Source organism: Sebastes fasciatus, chromosome 14 (assembly GCF_043250625.1).
Source record: "Sebastes fasciatus isolate fSebFas1 chromosome 14, fSebFas1.pri, whole genome shotgun sequence".
Lineage (NCBI taxonomy): Eukaryota > Metazoa > Chordata > Actinopteri > Perciformes > Sebastidae > Sebastes > Sebastes fasciatus.
In genome coordinates this window covers 15,831,921-15,854,577 of record NC_133808.1, presented here as the reverse complement: position 1 = coordinate 15,854,577, position 22,657 = coordinate 15,831,921, and the positions used below count along the sequence as shown (strand labels likewise).

The 22,657-nt window shown below is 41.6% G+C and overlaps 2 protein-coding genes across 2 annotated transcripts in view; both read right to left on the bottom strand.

The window, feature by feature from the left end:
- LOC141782634 (FERM, ARHGEF and pleckstrin domain-containing protein 1) overlaps positions 1–21,673 on the bottom strand; it is a 91,155-nt gene extending 69,482 nt beyond the window's left edge. Inside the window, exon 1 of the mRNA XM_074659227.1 lies at positions 21,552–21,673. The gene's annotated coding sequence lies outside the window, so the exon portion shown is untranslated. The remainder of the gene's footprint in view (positions 1–21,551) is intronic.
- On the bottom strand, positions 8,254–22,656 carry rap2aa (RAP2A, member of RAS oncogene family a). The gene is made up of 2 exons (XM_074659252.1): positions 21,552–22,656; positions 8,254–9,985 (listed from the first exon to the last, which is right to left on the bottom strand). The coding sequence occupies exons 1-2, from the start codon at positions 21,863–21,865 to the stop codon at positions 9,748–9,750; spliced, it is 552 nt and encodes a 183-aa protein (XP_074515353.1). The 5' UTR covers positions 21,866–22,656; the 3' UTR covers positions 8,254–9,747.
- Between the last annotated feature and the right edge of the window lies 1 nt (position 22,657).

The following is a 22,657-nucleotide window of genomic DNA, read 5'->3' as shown; positions in this document are numbered from 1 at the left end:
GCTGCAGCACGAAAGAGAAAACGAACAAGAGACAATGTTGCTTTTGGATTAGTTATGTAAGCAATTAAGATGTTGTGCCATATTCTTAGTGATCTCAGTTATGTAATGGGAAACAAAATCACGAGTCAACTTCACACTGCTCACCACAGGGCAAGGAAACGCTTGTACACATAGAATAATTACATTCTTAGAGTACTATTCATTTAAAGCATATTATATGATTTCCATTCAGATCTCTGTACACGTATCTATTATCTCCAGAGCTCACTAATTCATATCAGCTAGAAATTGTAACTTTTTTAGGCTTCTTGTTCTCTTTAACACTGTGTACTCCAGGTTAAGGGGTTCAAATAGGGCCACCTCACAGCCTGATTAATCTATTAACCACTCTCTGGAATACTACTTGTCCCAGATTTACTGTGTGGTAAATTGACTAAACATATTAATTTAAGAATATGCAACATGTAAGCACAGAACTAAAATGATGACAGGGCCTCAAGATCAGGTAGAAAATCTAAATCTAAATTTACCTTATTCCTGTTGGTTTGCTGGGTTAGTTCCTTTACTATGGAGGACGGAACATGCCAAAATCAAAAATAAATGAATGAATAAATAAATGACTCGCTACATAAAAAAATACGTCATTAAATGTAGCTAAAATAACATTAGTAGTAGCCATGAATAAATGGATAAAATGTGACATAAATTGATATTTCTGTTTTAATGATTGCTTCTTTATTTATTTATCTTTGTATTAATTCCCTGTATTTATTTGTATTAATTATAATAATATGAAAGTATTAGTCCTATTCTCTCAATCATAGGAGGAACATGGGTCTTGGGGTATGGGCACATGCGCAGTGTAACTGAAGCTGCGGTCGTGTGATGGATTGGCTCAATTTTGGCGAGTGCAGGCCAGATTTTACTGTGCATGTGTTGTACCTCAAAGATATGACACGTTGTTGACGTGTGACCCAGCCTCTTTCAATAGGCCTTGATCCATCGGGCCCATCGGACATGCGTAGTAGCGTCCACTCAGTCACATGACTCGGGGTCCCAACGTCACGCTGTCGTCGCGGTCTGGGTCTCATTCACATGAACGGAGGACGAGAAATAACTCTGGATTTGGCTATTAGTGCGTTTTACAACTTTTAGGACCTAATGATTTAAATGAGGGCTATTCAAGTGTTCGTACTGGGGAGTTGACTTACCTGAAATAAAATGATCCGCCAAGTTACAGACGTTCTCTTTCCCAATGTAAGTTTATGGGACTTTTTGGGCCCAATGGCATCACGTGACGGACATGGAAGTTGTAGCCACTATGAAACCGCCGTTTGGCCACTATGAAAATTGATATCAACAACCGGCGCTCTTCCTGGGGGCTTGGGCCAAACGGCGGTACTACAACTTCCTTGTCCATCACGTGATGCCATTGGGCCCATAAAATAAACAGGAATTGTTTGGCATTATAAGAACCACTGGAGCAGCTGTGTCTGGACTATAAAGCATATGATTATTTATGCATAAATGTGCTGTTAACAACAGGTGGTATACTGTATGTGCATGTTGAAAGTAAAACAAGACCCTGGGTTGTCCAAACTGATGGACTGATGGCTGCTCTGCATTTTACATGAAAGATGAATGAATATTCTTTGGGGAAAAATAAAATGTGACCGAGCAAATGCTACTGCGCATGTCCGATGGGCTAATGAATGAGGAAGATCGCCGGAAGATCCGGATACTTTTCCAGACGGAAGTCGAGCCATTTTGACATCATGCGCCACTGAGCAACTTTCATAGGAATGAACCGGGCCCCCGCCTCAAACGCTGTATCCAGTTCTCTTAATACATCCATGGTGGATACACAGTATCTATTATAGTATATACTATAGGCCTATATTATACAAATCCTCTATTGTTAAACCTTGAGAGGTTTGCATATAATCCTCCAGTGATATATTCAACCTGACAGCCACCTGAAACACATTATTTTAAACATTTCCACACAATATCCTCCCTGAGGGTGTATTCACCTTAAGACTGAATGGAGGATGGAAATGAGATTCCATTTCTATTTTAATCTCTGCAGCAGCAGCAGCTGCATCACCTGCCCTGTCACCGCTTCCCACCCATTTTGAATACCAGGTCATTAGAGCCAAAGCTAGACTCTTACATTTCTCCAACCCCCGCTGCTCCAGTCAGTCTGAAGTGAGTCTGGACCCACACACACAGGACACACTAACTGCAGTCTAATTGCCTGTGTTGCTAGGTTTGGCTTACTTAAAGGGACAGTTTGTAAGAAACAGAAATGCTTGTTAACAGCGACACCTGTGGCCGTTAAGTCAACGAAAGTCAGCATTGGGCTCACGCTTGTGCATCGCTCAAAACAGTGAGGCGACACACGTCAGCTAAAACCACAATATCACTCTATATTTCAGCTGCTTGGCAGTAATGTTAGCTGACCAGACGAAGGTCTCTCCATGAATCACTGCTGATCCTAGTGTTGGCTTTTCCTGCTTCAGCCTATCACTCAATATTTATCATATAAACTTTTGTGACTATTCCTTTCTTTAATTTCAATTCCAACCTTGGTAATGAAGTGATATTTTTCACCGGATCTCCACGTTAGGTCAGATATTCCTTTATTATAATGTTGATGTAAAGTGTTCCAGCAGCAGAAGGACCTGCGGTATCTCGTTTTCACACACCGCAGGTGAAGCAGCCTGTCACTGAAAGAGTTTTTTAAGAACGCACACCTTTTGTAGTCCATCTTTGGAACATTGTAGTTTTACTACGGCAGAAAAACACCCGCCACCCTCGCATCACAATTACGTAATCTAGTGTAGGTGCAGTCGGATTCTCTGAACACTGCGGTTGTCTTTTTCTAAGTCCTTATGAATTCTCCTTCACATCTTTCCTTGACCTCATGACGTTTTCCATCGAGGTCAAGGAAAAGTGGTTAGGAGAAGACATTAGGACGTCATTTTTTGACGTTACATTTATTGACTTCTTCAGTCACATGAAAAGGTATCACTTGTAAGGTATTTAGTACAATTATGATTTTATAATCTGACACAATAATGCCCATGTTGAGACATTTTACATCTTGGTGTGTTTCCAGTGATTGGCAACTCTGACATCCATGAACTGTTCAAGCAGGGTGGAGAGGTGGGGAATTGTTACAGCTGATTAAGCAGAGGGAGGGGATCTGTTTTGTACAGAGAGCAACCATCCAAGGATCAAGAATGAGGCTTCCTCCCTTTAGACATGAGCACCGTGGAGCTCCTGCCGAGCCCTACACCTCCACAAGAGAAGGAAACCAGCAGGGGGGAGCCTCATCACATGCTCTATTATTGAAGGTATAAAGGCAGCGGGATTAATTCTGATTTTATTACTGACACATTTCTGTTTGAATAAGTTAGGCTAGAAATATTTTCCTGTAGAGATTCTCTGCCTGACTGTATTCAGATGGCCATAAAAAAAATGTGTTAGATGTATATGTTATATTTGGTAGTGGTTATGAAATAATGTTTTTATTTTTAATGTTATTGTATTTCTATCTCAGTCAGATGAAAACTGTCATCAGTGGAGCCACACTGTTGAGTCAGATCAGTCTCAAAGTTAATGAATGCACACAGAAGGATTCACAAATGTATTTTGTGATTTATCTGTAAATGACTCTCTCCAAAAAACTATATTTCTATGTACACAAAAACTGTTATCATTGTATGTAACTGTAAAAAAAAATATCAAAAATAAGGTTCAGAAATATATTTCTGATGCACTCACAAATATTTCTTGTTTTAAATACATGTACAGTAATAGAAATCCACAAATATATGTATTTAAAAGTATTTGCAAGTGTCATCGAAAACATATTTGATTTGATGTTCACCCTGTGCATGACATAAATCATACCCCTGTGGAGATACACTCACGTGATTGGCTGAAAATGAGGGAGACATGTGATTGGCTACAGATAATTCCCTGTTGAAAAAAATTGCATTTGTGGATCAGTGCACGTCAGGGGAGTCTCATAAAACCCACACACAAATGCAGTGAAGTTCACAAATGACAAGCAGTTTGTAAATGCAGGTTCAACAGTTTGTATATAAATGTAACAACATCCAAATATGTTTTCGATGACACTTGCAAATACTTTTAAATACATATATTTGTGGATTTCTATTACTGTACATGTATTTAAAACAAGAAATATTTGTGTGTGCATCAGAAATATATTTGTGAACCTTATTTTTTTATGTGTGGATTTTTTTTACATTTATATACAACGATAACTGTTTTTGTGTGCTTTGAGAAATATGTTTGTGGAGAGAGTCATTTATATATAAATCACAAAATACATTTGTGAATCCTTCTGTGTGCATTCATTCATTTTGAGACTGATCTGACTCCATACCACATGTCTCGCCACGTTGCCATGGATTTTTTTGGTTTATGTTAACATACACAAAAAAAAGAGTATTTTATCTTGTTCCATGTGTAGGAATACACTAAATCCTTCAACTGTTGCATAAATCCATGCAATTAGTACTTCAATTTCTAATTTTAGAGGACTACATGATAGCGACAGATGGTATAGATTTAGGTTCTGGAGACTGTGAGAACAATCGTCAAAAACAGAAATATCCATCAGAGCGATTCTGCATGAAACTGTGAGTTGCTCACTGTCAGCTTTTCTCCATCCTCGAAGGGTTGCTTGTAAAACGTGTTTTTCTCTTGTGAGCTAATCAGGTGGGAAAACTGAGAAACTGGGAAAAAATATAGTAGGAATTTACTTCCAACGTGCATGGAGAGGGGAATATTTTTGACCCCTTACAACTGGGAAAACTCTCAACACTTCACAAAAAGCACAAAGGATGCGGGAAGGTTTAATTGGTTACTGTAGTGAATCACTGCAGACTTGGCTCCGTTCTAATCTGTTTACATAACAACATTATATCGCTGTGCATTAGTGCTTCATTAAACATGAATAACAATTAAGAGCACCAGGAGTCATTTATAATTGTAGATAATAACTTATTATGAGACAGACTGGTCACCAGAACATAATGGGGAGGTGGGTGAAACTATAGAAACCACTGGTGGCGGCTGAACTGGCGGCTCGCAGCCAACGGGGCTAACAGTGCAGGGTAAAGAACAGCAACGGTGAATGAAGCAAATATATAGATTCTGGCATTAAAAAATCTATTTCAAAAGCGTAAAAAAAAACGCGATACATATGTGAATAAATTTTTTTTGCCACCCCTAAAAGCAACAGAATAGAAATACTCACTAAGTGCTTGAGTAAAAGCGCTCTGTTGCCACCCAAACACAATGAAGGTAAATAAAATTATTGATTTTTACTTTCTACTGAAGAAATAATCTCTATCTGCATATCTGGATTTGTGATTAGTGACAAAATATGATATGTTGTGATTTGGGTGAACTCACCCTTTAATGTCTAATAATGGCAACATGGATTATGAGATAGACACATGTATTCAGTAGAGGAATTTATCCTTGTTATTTGCACAGATCATCCCCCCACACATGCACTCCTCTTTTACAGCTGCAAATTAGACTGTGAAATTGACAATTCATGTGTTGCCATCTGGTTGCCATGACACCTGGTTATTAGGCCTTCTGACAGTCGTAGCTTGGCTTGTTTGCTCCGTCGCCCCCCTCCTGCACATCAACATTGTTTCCGATATAAAAAGAGAGTGTGAGGCACAAGCAAATGAACAACCTGTCACCATGTTCAGTCAGGAGCACGTCTTCTTGTGTTCCAAAAGCCTCAAAAATGTATTATACCATTAGTGAAAATGTTCCCTCTAAATGTACAATTTCTCCCTTTTACATTTCACCCTATTGAATTCCACAATCCCTCTGTGCTGCACAGGTACAAAAGCCTAATTTCCACACTTTTCAGCCCCTGTCTGGACCGCATTGAGACTTTAATGCTCCACTGATCAATGAGACGATTAAAGCAATTTAAAGGCTCCTTTGTTCAGTCTGTGCATTGGAATCTCCTTCATCCTCCAAACTGCTGGGCTGGCAGCGTGTTCCTCTACTTGTCAGGATAAAAGCCTCGAGAACTCACCTGCCCTGGATTAAAAGTGCATAGGGCAGACAAGGCCTTTTTGTCATGGACTGCTATATCCCACACAGACACCCCAGGGACTTTGCTGCAGTCTGGGAGCGATGGGGGTGGTGGTGATGGCGGTGGCGGCGTGACTAATGACGCTACCCCCTTTCATCTTGAGATTTGACATAGTGATGTAGACGATCCCAGCTGGAACAAACACACTGCACTGTGTCACAGCTGCAATGTCTGTACCTCTGAGTCCCTGGCTTACAGAGCCGAGAACAGGTAACAATGAGTCAGCGCCTATTTAATTCATACACCTACGCTGTGAAACTCTGGGGGTTGTTTTCAAGCTGATTTTATTTTCCTTTTCCAGTCTGTTCCCTACTGAGAATTCAATACCTATCATTCCTTGAAAGTCATTCTTGCTTCAACTCTGCAAGGACTTGAGGAACAGGGGAACCGGAGGGCACAATGACATTTGAAAAAGTTCAAAAGACAAAGTTGCACAACAGATATTAGGCTGATTCCTGCAAAGCATTTGGTAATCCATTCTCATTAAACCTCTTTCACTGGACAGCAAGGACATTAAACTGCGTTTGACTATATGTTACCACAAACACAAATGATGCTGCTGAAGAGTGAGTGATGCCAGAGGGATTCTGGTTTCTAATGAACCCCACTGAGACCTCTCACCATCAGGTCCTTCAGCCCTCTGCCCTGTCTCATCAGGGTGGATAAAGTACCGTAGCAAGCAAGACAGCACAAACAGATCACACAGTCCCACTCTTTACTAGCGCCACTACACCAGGTAGTGCTGGCACACATTTTACCTGGATTTTAACTGCCACTTCCACTCTGCATCAGTAATTCAAAACAATCTCTAAAATGAGTTGGGAGGCAAACCAAGGAGAAAGGAGAACCGAAAACATGGAGGAGCCAGTCTTTTTTAATCATCTCTTAAAACCATTTCACCTTTAAATTCAATGTTTGGTTCCTCGCTCTCTCTGACACGAGGGATTAACTCCAAATCCATATTACCCAAAACTGAAGGGTTTATCAAAAATGCATTTCCTAAATAAACTTTGCCGTTGTGTATTAGGTTACACTATTTATTGTATGATCTGTTTTATTTTATGTTACTCTGCAAAGCACAGAAAAGTATGACCTCTAATTCTCAAATAAATCTTTTTTAGATTGAGTGAGACTTACCCTTCCCGAGGATATTATCTCCAATGTCAATCGCCAATACACGTCCATAAATCCGCTTAGAAATCTCATAGTTGTCTATGCATTCATGAGTACATTGCAAACAGGAGCTTCTAAAAGCTTATTCGGTGTAGTTTTAATGGTGCCAAAAGGCTGTAAAGGCGGACGAGTCGGCACTAGTCTCATTTAGCCACTTGTTAGCAACCGCTTTTTTTAGACACATAAAGGCTTCAAAATTCACGAGTAGGGTATTTATTGATGCAGCCTATTTTATGTTGTAGAATAAAACGTTAAAATCTCTTCAGCTTGTGTTTACCACAGACCTTATTTCAGGCATCTAACTAAAAACCCATTAAAAAAAAACATCGAATTCCATACGAGGGAACCGGAACGGCTAAAATGCTAATCATGTCCGGGTTTTAAGACTCATTCCTGTACCACTCAGCAAAGAGATGAAACTCCGGTGTGTTTTTGAAAACATCCACTGCTGCCATTTTGGACTGAAAACGCTTATTATATTTATAATATTTTATCAAACAACACAGGCCATTTCAGTAGAATATGACAGAATAGATTTAGTTTTACTTTAGTACAGCACTTTTTAGACAGAGGTTTTACTGGCATCCGGTAGATGCTTTCAGTCCAAAATGGTGGAAGCGTAGCTTTGCTGCTGGGTGCTGATGTTGCAATGGAAACGATCAATTGACTTTCACTTCTTGGCAATATACCTTCTTTGGCTCCATTTCAGCAAGTTCATCGAATTCATCTCCTGATGTATAAGAGAGTGGTCAAAGTCTGTTAGTGGTTAAGGCCTCTGTGAAACGATTTAAAAAAGTTATTTTGTAGAGTTACAACCCAGATAGATACTTAAGTAGGAAAAGCACCGAAGAAAAGAAACAATTTGGTTACAAAACAAATCTCAAGAGTGCGAGCATGTCAGTCCTTGGAAGCCTCAGTTGAGTGTTGAACGCACTTTTATTGTTTAGGTGTCAAATGTAACAGTGTCACCATTCAGAGAGGGAATAAAGAGTAAATGGTCACATAAAAAAATATAAAATCAACAATGAAAATGGTTTTCACGGGGAAAGTCTGGTTCCCGTGGCAACACAGATGTACAGTTGAGACAGTGTCCAGATCCAGACATGTATGTGTTTGGTTTGCACATTTCCACAGCCTATATTTATCTCAAACAATAAGAGTCCTTTTTTTTGTTTACTAGCCATGCATACAGTTGACATTTCCACATGTGTTGAGTCAGTGTCTTCACAGGAGCTGGCACTTTCAATACAAAATATTTACACTACTATTTATTATTCTTATTATCATCGCCTTGGTCGTTGCTATTTGTTACTTTGAATGCTCTGAGCACATACAGAATGGGATCACAGGATGTCGAAACTCTTGAGCACCCCATTTCATATCGATCGGAGGAGAAAAAGAAAATGTAAAGTATGACAAATGTTGGCATCTTCACTTCAAAATGTCATCCTGAAAAGAGTTTAGAGAGATCGTCTGTAGAGATATTCAAACACTGGAAAGATGAACTCTTTGTCCCATCAGGATGAAGCAGTTAGTTATATTACTACTCGACAATCTGCCGTCAGTCTCCCAGAGAGGAAAACGAAACATCACGAGATATGTGAAAGACTCTGCTATTGTTTGTTTGCTATCTCAAAGTGAGAAAATAGGAAAGAGATGACTGCACCAATGTTTCAAGAAAGACACTGACTTATCCACCATTTTCTCTCCATTCCTTTTTTGACGACTGAAAGAAATAAAATGAAATAAAAAAAGGAGGCGATTTCAGTTCACCTCTTTGGTTCAGCCCTGTGATGAGTAGAAAAAACCTCCCACCAACCACTGCACAAAATGCGCTGAAAGAAAAATTGTAAATCAAAAACTCCTTAATACTTTAAAAACAACTGGATGCCAGAAATCTGTTATTGGATTTGTTTACAGTAGCTACTTGCAAATCGAGTCAACAAAAAAATGCATCTTCTGTGATACAAACAAAACCAGGAGAAGACATTTTTTTACTCATTCATAACAGATTGTAGAACAACGTAAAGAGTAAAATATCCTGATCTGTGACTGTTTGCTGATGATTTTCCTCCCACGACTCAAAAGGATAAAGACAAACCCAAACAACAGAAGAGAGTAACATAAGGCGAGGGCATGTTCCTTTTTTGTCATTTGTCAATTTCTCTTGCGGCAAATTCCCGGCATTCCTCGTTCAAAATGTATTCATAACTCACATGTCGTTATTAGTAATCATGTCACTGCTGATTTTATGCTCCGTGGAGTTAAAATCCACCGCGTTCAACCATGAATTTTTCTTCCGTTTAATTGGCATGTGCGTGTGTCTAAGTGTGTGTCTCTCCGCTGCGGGTCGAAGCAGCTTCCTCTATAAGTAGGCTTTTTGCCCGGCCTGTTCCTGGAGGCCCCCGGGGCTATTGTATATTGCAAGAGGAGCAGCAGGGGTCATCCTTGTCTGGCTGGGCGGCGTAGTCCATCTGCCGAACAATCTCAGCGAACAGTTCGTCTACCATGGTTTTGCTCTTGGCCGAGGTCTCCATGAACGGGCAGCCCCACTCCTCGGCCAGGGCCTGACCTTCGCTGGACGATACCTCCCTCTCGCTTTCCAGGTCCACCTTGTTCCCCACCAGGATCACTGGAACCTTCTCGTACCTGAGGACAGACACAGACCCACATCGGGTTGTCAGACTCAGCCAACACTGATGCAACTGAGGAACTGTATGGAAGTTTCTGTGCTCTTATATTTTCACTGAACTTGCAGTTTACAAAGACAGGCAATTACGCTTTCAGAACTTGGTATTAGCACATGCTTAATAGGGGTGGAAAAAAAAAAAATCAACAAGCCTAAGTATCCCGATTTTATTTTTTTGTTTTACAATTTTGAAATAGATTTTTTTAATGCAAGAACCGATACATTTGCTTCATTTGAGTCTATGCAGAGGTAGAAGGAAGTTACTGCTTTTATTGTTGTAGTCTGAGTAGCAAGACGTCATATCCGTCTCGCAAGACAAACAGTAGCCGGCCGGCCGTGGCGAGCAGAAACCGGCAGATACGACAAAGCAGAAAACGGCAGAGAGTCAGCGTGGATACGACCTGCAACCCTCACATTTAAAATCCAAAGTAAATATCACTAATTTGTGAGGGAAATGTCTTTATTCTTTGATTTTTGGGTTGCTGGGAAATACAAATTTAAAAATAATTCCTGACAAGACTGATATATTTGACTTCAGGACATCTCTGACTACATATAAATGTTGAAAATCAAACATTTTTACCGTATCAATTTAGATATTTTTCAAAGTAAAAGTCCGTAGAAGTGTATGATTCAACTTTTGTCCCATGGTCTAGTGATAAAAAATCGCAATACTTCGAATCGACACCCAAGTATTCGGATAGTATCGAAACGGGAGATAGGTGAATCGTCCCGGCCCTAGTGGACAGCCAGAAGAGACGGCCAGTTAAATTAAACAGGCTACTGCACTATGATTATTAGAAGTATAACGGCTTGACCACCAATATAATCACTACATCAGTTTTGATATCGGGAAACATGGCGGACCCCCTGAGGCGGTTTGTACACATCAGAAGAGATAACAAAGATCAGAAACATCAGAGAGATAGCAGATCCTGCATATCCACATCCCTTGGTAAACAACAGGTTGTTATTTCTTTCATCCTTATCTGTGTGTAGAGATGGCAAAAAGGAGCGCTTTTCATCCGTTGGACCCGTCGTTTGAACCGAGTTTAAATGTCTCGGTTCACGACACTGAACAACATCGTCAAAACCAACCAGAGTCATGCACCCGAACACCCATCAACACCATTAGGCTTTTCAAATGTTGCCCTCTCTCTATGAAATATACATGCTTCTAAATTATTTACAGAAAAAAAAACATCCTCATCCTTGATTGCTATGGTAGCAGGTATACAAGGAATTGACTAATGCTGGAGAGACGGGGAGACTGCAGAAGCAGCAACTGTGATACTTTTCCAAGTCGAGCAGCCGGAGCAATTCTCAGAGGCCAGCGGCTGCAGGTTTCAGCGTTAAATAAGCTTACACTTTCAGAAAACAGGGAGCCGACTTTGATCTGCTCATGAATACTTCATCCAGAGTGAACTTTAATCTCAACCGTCCCGTTCTGTTCCCAGGATCGGCTCAGCAGCCGAGAGGAACTGCTACGAAGAGACGATCTTAGAGGTCGGTCGCCGTGTAACCAAGAGCGTGACCGTGTTCTACGAGCTCGGAGGCAACTTGAAGGAGAAACTACATCTTATGCTTCACAACTTTAACATGCAGTGTACAGTGTAACAGGTCTCGCTCACTGCATTCCTGGTGTCAATAAAAAAGCAAGCCAAGGCCGTTATTTTCCGGAGAACTATTTCGGACCACATCTCGTTTGTGGCGGGCAGTTCTTGCCTTGAACCTTAAATTCCCGTTCCCACCTTCACGGAAAAATCCTAAACATAGCTGTGGGTGAGCAGATTGAAAGGCGAAACCTTTACTTTTATAGCTGCATTCGTTTAGGAGGAGCCACAGGGGGCTCAGCATTTAGTTGGTGTAATGGTGCCATTTGGGTGTGTCTGGCTCAAATCTCCTACTGTAAATATCTCACGGAGGCCTACGGAAAGTCATCTTATACATTATCTACCATCACATGCTGCTTCACACCTGCTCTTACTTTCCTGTCCCAAATGTTACTTGCTCCAGGAAAAAAACCAGTTTAGGGTGGTTATGAGCTCTGTGAATGGATTCAAGCTCCTTAAATGAGAAATAATGCAACTGCAAATTATCATTATTATCAGTAATTCAACAGTAGGGCTGCAACAAAAGATTACTTTCATCATCATTTAATCTTAATCAGGTTCTTGTATTTCGGGTTTCTACTAGAACGTGTTTACATGCTTTAATGGTCAAAAAACAATTTCTTCTTATAATCTGCGTCTGAATATACCTGTATTTACCCTCCGTTTGAAACGCTCCGTTTTAGCGCCTGTCTCTTTAAGACCCCCTCCTGAAAAAGCCCAGTCTGCTCTGATTGGCTTGTGAGAAAAATATGGTGCACCTTTGTAAAGGTATAGGTCTCAAGCTGTGAGTGGAGATACTCAGATGGAGGGCGGTATATTTGATATGAGCCTGCATGTGACATAGGAAGGGGAGCCAAATCTGAACGGCTTGTTGAATCACATGTTTTCTGATCTAGGCGGTCCAAGAAAAAACTGAATGGGTTGTTTTATTTCACAGTTTGTGGGTTGGTAGATACTCCAGATACCCAAATGTACGTGTACAAGCTCTGAAAAAGTGAGTATTTTATGATATGTCCACTTTAAAAATGTCTATTTTTGTCCAAACCAACAGTCCAAAATGCAATAAAATTCAATTTAATATGAAAGAAGATCATAAAAACTAGAAAAAGCTTACTTTTGAGAAGCTGGAACCAGTGCTTCTGTTTGACAGTTGTCAAAATAGTTGCCAATTAATTCTCTATTGACTAATTGATTAATTGACTAATTGTTTCAGCTGTATGTAACAGTAATTATTACCATCATTATCATTACATTGTTCATTTTTTTCTTTGGCGTAACACCCAGACAGTATTTCAGTAGATGAATTTCCAATCCACTGACAACATGTAAAGCTGTGAATCTCTTGTCAGAGCTGCTTGCATGTCAGATAATTATCATGGATGTCCCAAACAGCGGGAGGAATCCAAATAAAGTCAGTCCAATAAGATCATAGCAAACACCCGGGTCTGCGGTTTGTGTGTGTGTGTGTGTGTGTGTGTTTTTTAACCATAATGGAGGACTTGACTTGTTCAGTTATGTAGCTCATTTAGGCCTCATCATAACACAAGTACAGCACAAAGACATCTGGTACAGAAGGCGAGGGTCTATATATAGTCATAATAACAGAGGAGGAAACCGGCAGTCCCAGGAGGTGTGAGACAGCGGCTGCCACGGATACCGAGGCTCCCAGGGCCTCAACATAAAGGGTGCCGGCCGAGGAAGCGAGGCTCGTCCACAACACAGAACACATAGGGAGCGGTTTACATGGTTTAGACACGAGCCTCAAAAACACAAATGAATAACGGCTTGTGTTTGTGCCGTGACACAAACAGCACAAACAACATGTCATGCTTTAGCCTTCAGCCTGTGTGAGCTTGACGGCGCCCCGCACTGGAGCTGTCTGACTGCAGACACCCATTCGAGCTCGCCCAGACACACCTTATCTATAATGCATGATGCATCAACTCACATAGGCTTCGCTGACGGACGGACGGAGGAACCCAGCGGCCCAAGAGTCTCTGGATTTGACTCTGGCCAACGCCGTCGGGACGAGGGAGGAAACAGGTCGCGTGCCGGGCCTCCTCCCGACGGCCCTTTTGTTGGAGGGTCTTCAGTTTATGCAGTAGAGAGACATCAGCTGAGTCAGAGAGCAGCAATAAGCTCCTCTCTTCTGGCACAGCATCAGAGCAAAGAAAGATTTCATCAGGAATAGATATCTGGAAAATCTTTGGTAAACAAGCCACGGCAAGCACATGAATTTTGCATGAAATTTTCTGCTTTGCTGACAATATCAGGGATAGTACTTAATGTCTCTTTTGGATTAACTCAAGGTTGTGAAAACAAATTCTCCACTTCCCCTTTCCTTCAAAAATCTGATGCTATTCACAGATGACGGAGACGCTGGCCATGACATGTCAAAATGAGGAAGATGAACGCGCAGTGTACTTGACAGACTGTACAGGCTACTCATCCTTGGATCTGACGTATCGCAGCAATAAGACGGCACACTGCTATCTCCCTGCGGTAATTATGTCGTCTAAGACAAATTCCTCCTCTTACTGTACGAGGGGAAAAAAAATAAAAATCTGAAATGCAAAGTGCCACTGTGTCGGAAATTTGTGCAGATTGCTTTTCCATAAAAAGGAATATGCTTTGAATAGTTCAGAGACTCATTCATAAATCTAAAAGTGATGCATTACACTGAGGATATTATTCCAGTGTCGACACTATCAGGCTCATGTTAGAAAGACCTCTACGTTTTGCTTAGAAATCACATAAGACTAATATACAATACGATGAGTCAGTTTGTTTTTAATGTTTGTTGTAGGGATGCACCGAGCCAATATCGATATCCGGACAACACTGACTCAATGGTAGTTTTCTCCGGATGATGGGCAGTGCTTGGTATTTCCTCAACTGATCTCAACATGGCAACTTTCTGATTTTACAGCTAAACAGTACACTACAAGATGTTTCTGAAAACATTTGAGGTGAGAAATAGGCATTACAGTAACAGATTATTGATTCATATTTGATCAGCGCTGCCTAGTTTGACCGTTTGATCGGAGTTTGCGAGTGATTGACAGTTGCTCAAGACGGCAAGGCTCCAGCTCGGCTCTGATTGGTGGTTTTCCCCGGGTCTGTGAAATTTTGCAGATGCCTTTTGGAGCACCGGAGGACACAGAGGCACATGATTTTTTTTCAGATTACCTGTCTCATGCACTACTCTCAGTCACTGTTTTATAAAAATAACTTTTTTTTGTCATATTTGATCCATTTCTACCCACTGCAGCTTTAATATCACTAACGTGTCGCGCTCAAGGACACTTCAACATGCGGACAGGAGCAGTCGGGCCCGCTCTATCCCCTGAGCCACAGCCATCCAAACAAAACCCAAAGTACAGCTGAGAGTACAGCTGACGGGAATGTCGATAGTTTTGCAGTTATTAAGTCATAAAGTATCGGTCGAAAGTATTGAACCTGAGAATGACGCTAGCTGAAAAGTCAGAGGATCGCCGAGGTGATTACAATTCATCTTGAGGGGGACATAAATGTCTGAACCAAATTTCATGACAATCCATCTAATAGTTGTCAAGAACATTTCACTTAATACCACAAATGTCAACCTCATGGTGGTGCTAGAGGAAAGGTCAGGCCATTAGCATTCATCCTCAGAGCAGCATGGTTACTCTTAGTAAATCTTAGCCCAATCCATCCCATGGTTGTTGAGATATATCTGTCTGGACCAAAATGGTGGACCGACCAACCGTAAAGCCATGAACGGCTAGAACGGTTAAACATGTTACCTGTTTGTTGGGGTTAGTTAATGGGAGTTTCTCTCCCTGCATCTATGATTTACTCTAACTGGTGCCACCCTGACTCACAGAACAGAGCAGAAACAACTTGTTGGATATTTGAAATCACCACTGTGTACCAAGTGTTAAGTAACCATCACTGAACTTTAGCTCAGTTCTTTTGCCCAGTTTTCACAACAGAAACAGATGAAAGAAGATCCCTCTGGGAGACTGCTGCTCCTCCATTTATTGATCTTGATCCTTTCAACCAGTTGGCACATGAACAAGCCTTGGGAACGGCAACTCCACAGTTTGCAAGTCTCAGTACAATGTTGAAAGTACACATGCAGTAGTTTATTATGGTAGTCTTTTTTCACCTCTTTCTTCTTCACTATCCTCTGACCATGTCAACGCTATTTAGATGCTCTGTTAAGTCACCGATCACCATATATCCTTGGTGTATAGTTGACTGCAGCTGAAGTGAGGAGTGATGAGGTCCCCAGTGGACACAGGCAGGCCTCGGTGTAATGACGCGCACCCATGGCCTCTGTGCTAAAGCCACACTAACAGCAGGCGCTGATAGATGCTGACAGGGTTCAGAGTGAGAGCGACGCACAGCAGCGCCTCTGACCTGAGCGAACGCCGATGTGGTCGTGATGGGTCACGGTGTTTTGGCAGCGAGGAGGAACAGACAGGCAAGAGACAACAAGGCAATGTGCAGGAACAGTAACTGCTGAGGTGAGCATAACAAAATGACATCTCCTAAATACAGTAGTTCACCAGTATCAAACAGAGACACCTGTTACTGCTGAAGCTGTGGTCCAAGTTCTACTGGCTACATTTCAACCATCCCTCTCTCAATGTTAAAGGAAAAATGATATGATTATCGATTTATCTGGTGATCAGTTTTTTTTTTTGGATTAATCAATTAATTGTTTGGTCTACGAAATATCAAAACATTGTGAAAAATGCCTATTACAAATTCCCGAGCCCAAATGGTGTCTTCAGATGTCTTGGTTTTGTCCAAAACTCAAAAGGTATTCAGTTTTTTTTTTTTTACTATTTTTGTTTGATAAATGATTGAAGCAATTAATCGTTTATCAAAATAGTTGCTGATTATTTTCATGTAGATCAACTAATCAATAAATCAACTAATCGGCTCTTGAAAATTCTACCTTTTTCTGATGTTATGATGATTTTCTCTCATCAGTATTTGATTTTGTGAACAGGGAACCTTTTGATGTCTCAACCTGTCTGATCCTCACCTACCACATTTACTGATTTCCTACATTTCCCACAATGCCCTTCAACCAACCCACAGAACATGCCTGAAATTGTTGCATTTCATGCGCTCTGCAGCACCCCTCGGCCGAAAAACTCTGTCCTCAGTGCGGCGATGTCGGCAACCCACAGGCCTCATCTTGTTTAGTGTGCTTTGTGTGTGTGCTTTTCTTGCCGTGTCATCACTATTCATATCTACACAACCAATGTGTTTGTGATTAGTGTTTACTGGAGCACAAGCTATTCTTTTAGCCTCTTAATTTTGCACCTGGTTGCGCATTTAACTTTAAAATGTAGCCTACAAAATCTTCTTTCTAAATGCATGAGGTTTCTAAAATCAATGAGTAATCGTGTTAAATAATCGTTACTATCCGCAAAACAAAACTGTCCGTTGCCAATATGTGAGTGCATGTATTTCAGTTCATGAACTAGTGTTTATATGAGACCCTGCATTTAACAAACAGCAAACTTCTGAAATACATCATTGTTGTCTTACACAAACAGCCATACAACTTTCTCTTTCAAATGCAGCACAATATTAACAAAATTATGACTATAATTAAACAATATTTGATCAAAGAACAACACATTTCTGGTGCTAAAGATACAACTTGGCTTGTATCTAAACATAAGCCCTACACACGTTTAACAATGTGTTTCCAAGAGTTTACTTTTAATTTGCTAAATATAATCACAAGATAATTGGTGATTTATCTGTTAGCATTCTTGGCTCCAGCAAAAAAAGAAACAATGACTGATACTGCATTTAGAAATAAATACAGTATGTGGTTCTTGTATTGATCCTTGATGGGTATAGGAGCTAGGTTTTCATACAGTTTGTAGCCAATTTCACTGACATGAAATCAACGGAAAAAGGAAAACGCAGTCTTTGTTTGTATCGTTGTAGGCGTACGAGTTGAAGCTGTTTGTTTGAAACCTTTTCAAAACTACACACAGAAGATTTCTGTTACTAAAAGCATCTGCAGAAGTCACCTTATGTAACTGCTGTCAACACGACAGCAGTTACATAAGGTGACTTCTGCTCTTGATAGGTTGTAAATAATATACTGTATACGATAACACACATACTAGCTCGTCACAAGGGAGGCAAAATAACGCTCCAAACTTTTTTGGCCAGGAAAAACTGGCATGGCCATTTTCAAAGGGGTCCTTTGACCTCTGACCTCAAGAGATGTGAATGAAAATGGGTTCTATGGGTACCCACGAGTCTCCCCTTTACAGACATGCCCACTTTATGATTGCAAGTCATAGTCAAGTCAGCACAATGCTGAGGTCTCTAAACCTACTCAAGTCTAAGAAATTATTCATTCATTCATTGATTCATCTCTCCTTTATAACAAATGAAGAGAAATTCTGTGAATAACCAAATAAAAAAAGGATACTTTCATTCGGAACAAACTGTAAAAAAAAAAAAATCAATTCACCTATGTATCCCAATCGCAATAAATGGTAATATCGAAACGCAATTCTTGTAACAACACAATACATATCACATTGGCACCCAAGAATGGTGATAGTATTGAATCGGGAGATGGGTGAATCGTCCCAGCCCTACCCATGACCCTGACATTTTTTAACTCCACAGTTTCAAACACAATCTGTATGAAGCATACAGGACTCTGAAATGAACTACTGTGTAGGAGTAGCATGTGAAGTGTGATGTTTTCGCTACAGAAAATAAATTCTGCTGTGACATTAGAGAGCAGCACCAGACTGAAAAAGTGTGAAATCACATAGCAGCATCTGCTGTGTGAGCACACATGTATACATTTACATATGCAGACAAACACACTTATCAAACACACACTGTACGTAGCCTGAACACACCTCTCCTCATTCTCAGCTCATATGGGGGAAACATGTTGGCCTCATTCTTTCATCCGGAGCCACAGATTTATAGGATTGTTTATAAGATGCAGCTGAAAAAAAAGTCCAATTAGGTGACAAAGACTGAATGAAACTAATAAACATCTTTATAATGATTGAGTTTATGAGCATGTGAGGAGCATTATCTAAAGTAATTAGCTGTACATGTAATGTTTGATACTTCTGGTGAATATACAGTAATCCATTCAATCATAATCCATATATATGTATGTTGTATATACAGTTCCCTTTGTTAACACCTTATTTTGAAAAACGGACGTAGTCACATGCGTATACTTCCGCTAACTTCACCAAGTCCGTCGCTAGCTCTTACCGTTAGCTCCGTTTGAATGCATTTAATATAAATGTCAGTATAAGGGTGTTCTACAATTGTAGCGTCGGCCGATTCGACCACGGACATGCGAGTGACGGCTGGCTTGACCGCACGTTAAAATAACGTTTCCTGTCATTGACAGAGTTAGCATGCAGCTTTAGCCATGATGTCTAGCTGTGCTTTTCCTGGCAATGTGTGAAACCCAAAGTGTTTCCATACTTTTGAGTATGAGAGTGCAGGTCGTATCCACGCCGACCCTCCGCCGTTTTCTACTTTGTCGTTTCAGCCGGCTGCGGTTTGTTTTGGTTGACGGATACGGAACGGATATGACATCACGTTACTCAGACTACAACAATAAAAGCATTTCAAAATCTATTTCAAAATCGTGCAAAAAAATAAATAAATCACGACACATAGGTGAATTGATTTTTTTCGCCACCCCTAACCAGTAAAATGAGCTTTAAGCTGCACTGCTTTAAATATGCTTCTTCATTAACAGCCTTGTCTCTGTGGAGCCTACTGGACTCCCTATACTGACTGTAACACATCCACCGACAATAACAATGACTGATGAACCCACACAGTCACAGCCCGGTGCGCGCTGCCACCGGTGATTTAACCAGCAGCATCTATGACATATTCTAATTAGGCTCTCGCTGAGTTATTTAACATTGTGCCATGTCACCAGGTGAATGTGCAGCAGTGTGTCTTCACAGTGCCATTGGAGGAAGAGCATAACAGCATAACCACACAGCCTCAGCTAACCTCTCCCGTGTATCAATCAGCAGCTCACACCGGTGACCTCATATCTGGATCATCTGTGTAACAAGCGCTCAGACATATCAGGCGATTTCATGCTTTCAATTGTGCCGCTCTTCCTAAAGAGCTTGTGTGCAGCTTGTTAATTAAAAGCATGGCCTCTTCTTCTTCTTCTTCTTCTTCTTCTTCTTCTCCTTAGTGTGCTGCTTTTCCTCCCCTACAGTATTTTGAGCTTCCTTGAAGCTCTCTGCAGAGCCTCTGTTGCTCTGAATCCTGGGTATCCCCAGCTGGGTGTTTCACAGGGGTTGCAGCATCCGGCACAGTGGGCAGCAGCAGCAGCAGCAGCTCGGATGATCACAGACAGCGTCTAGCGTGTTATGAGTGGACCGGTCTTCACAGTTTAGGATGACCAGATCCCAACGAATCAAATGTGGGACAAAGAGTATGTTTGTGTGGGACAATGTGGGACATGTTAGCAAGGCTGAGAGGTATAGTCTACAATTTTCATATAATGTCTAACTTAAAAATAAACATTTCTATTCTGCCGCTTACCTCGTAACATCTTTATCCTTTTTGAAATTGAAAAATAACTGTCATATTTCGCAGAACACTCTCTCTGAGAATCGCCTTCCATCACTTTCACCCACTTTTAAGTAGTCTTTGTTGTAATTGCATTTCTTTCTCTTTGTGGTATAGTTTCCATCATATTCGGCCTATAAATCTGCATAGCTTGTGAGTTTGCGGTGACTCGCAATTTTTCCCCGTTGGGCATAGCGTGTAGCAAAGACGGTGACTGACAGGTCAACCTGCACTTGACCCACGTGTGCACAGTTTGACAGCAAACACAGACAGCCTCGTGATGACGGCCTTATTCCCTGCTCTCTTCACAGCCATTGGATAAAAGCCAGATTTAAAAAAAAGCGTCAAAAGCGTCAAAAGCGTCTGTCCTGCAGAGGTTTGACTCTTGAAAACTAGAGCCGAAAGAAAATGTGGGACATCGTCTCAATATGTGGGACGACAACAACAACAACTGGGATACAAGTGGGATCGTAAAGTGGGACACCTGGTCACCCTGATGGACAGAGTAGATCAGCACTGTTGCCCCACTGTCATTCCTACAAACACAACTGTCTAGAAAACATGTCAAAGTCGCTTATAAATCACAAATGATTACTTTTTAGAGCTGCAGTGCGAGGGCATTGGTCAACCTACAACTAAGCATAGTGGGTGAGACACAAAAAAAGAACAGGCATGTAAACCAGATTTTAGAAAAGCGTCTGTCCTGCAGTGGTTTGATTCTTGAAAACTGGATCCAAAGAAAATGTGGGACGGCAACAACAACAACTGGGATACAAGTGGGATACATCGTAAAGTGGGACACCTGGTGCACCCTCACAGTGCTGATGTTGCCCTGCTGTCATTCCTAAAATACAACTGTCTAGAAACATGACAAAGTCGCTTAGAAATCACAAATGCCAAAGAAAATGTAGGACATTGTCTCAATATGTGGGACGACAACAACAACTTGGATCGTAAAGCGGGACACCTGGTCACTGATGGACAGAGTGGATCAGCACTGTTGTCATTCCTAAACTGTCTAGAAAAACATGACAAAGTCGCTTATAAATCACAAATGATTACTTTTAGAGCTGCAGTGCGAGGGGCATTGGTCTACCTACAACTAAGCATTGTGGGTGAGACACCAAAAAAAAAAAAAGAACAGGCATGTTGTGTTGTCTGACCCTGAAGATGCTCAGCATCTCCATCCAAGCACAGATCTCAGACCAGGCCTAGGCCCACCCTGAAACTACACAGGGGCCTGATAAGGCCAGCACTATATATGTGAAGATCCACACATAATATTCTTATTTCCACCAACCTTTTCACTCTGATGATCTGGTCCCTCATGGGCTTTATATCCTGGAAGCTCTGCTGGTTGACCAGGCTGTAGACCAGGATGAATCCTTGGCCGTTCTTGATGTAAAGGTCCCGCATGGAGGCGAACTGCTCGGTGCCGGCGGTGTCCAGGATCTCCAGCACCGAGGGCGACGAGTCCACCTCGATCTCCTTGCGGTAGAAATCCTCTATAGTGGGGTCGTACTTCTCAATGAACGTCCCGGTGACGAACTGCACGGTGAGGGCGGATTTCCCGACCCCGCCGCTGCCCAGGACCACCACTTTATACTCGCGCATCGTGTAAAGTATCAATAAATGAACCCAAAAAGCGCACGAATCACATTCACCACTCGTGTCCCATTTTGCACAACAGTGGTTGTCAATATTACAGCTGCTGCTTCAGCTTCAGCTCTGGCAGAGCACAAAGACTCGCTGCCCAGAGATGGATTTCATTGTAGAGATTTACCCCATGCAGGCCACACACTGACAGCTATTTGGGCATCCGAGGATTGTGCCAAAATGCGCACAGGGAGGAAGGAAATACAGCCCGATGATGTGTTGGTTTTCATCTGCTTAGCTCACCCTTCTCTCTATGCATCAGAGAAAAAAAACAAACTTGCTCCATAGAGGATGGAAAAACGCTGGCAGCTGGTTTATAGCCCCGACAATGAAGTGCAAAGCTCAGGAAAACAGCACCCACTGGAAGTATCTCCACACTTGGTTAAAGAAGTTGCATCTCTTTGTTTCTTTTTTTCAGCATCTCTGGCATGTCTCCTCCGCTTCTCCCTCGCTCTCCAGCGCAGTCCCAGCCGCCATACTCCTCTCTTCTCTCGGGGTGGAGACTCCACGGCACGCTGCGTAACCAGCTGGTCCCTGCTCGGCTCCCGTACCGAGGCAGGCAGGACCCTCCTCCTCCTTCTCCTCATCAGACTGATGGATGTGCGAGCGGTCCAACCGGACAGCCTCTCCTGCTCTTACTGGTGCCTGAATGGGAGCCAGTCACATCCAGAGGTTTGCGGTTTCCGTTCATGTGTTAAAATTCCCCCATCATTCGGTTGCCCTGGTGACATCCAGAGAGAGAGCTCGTCC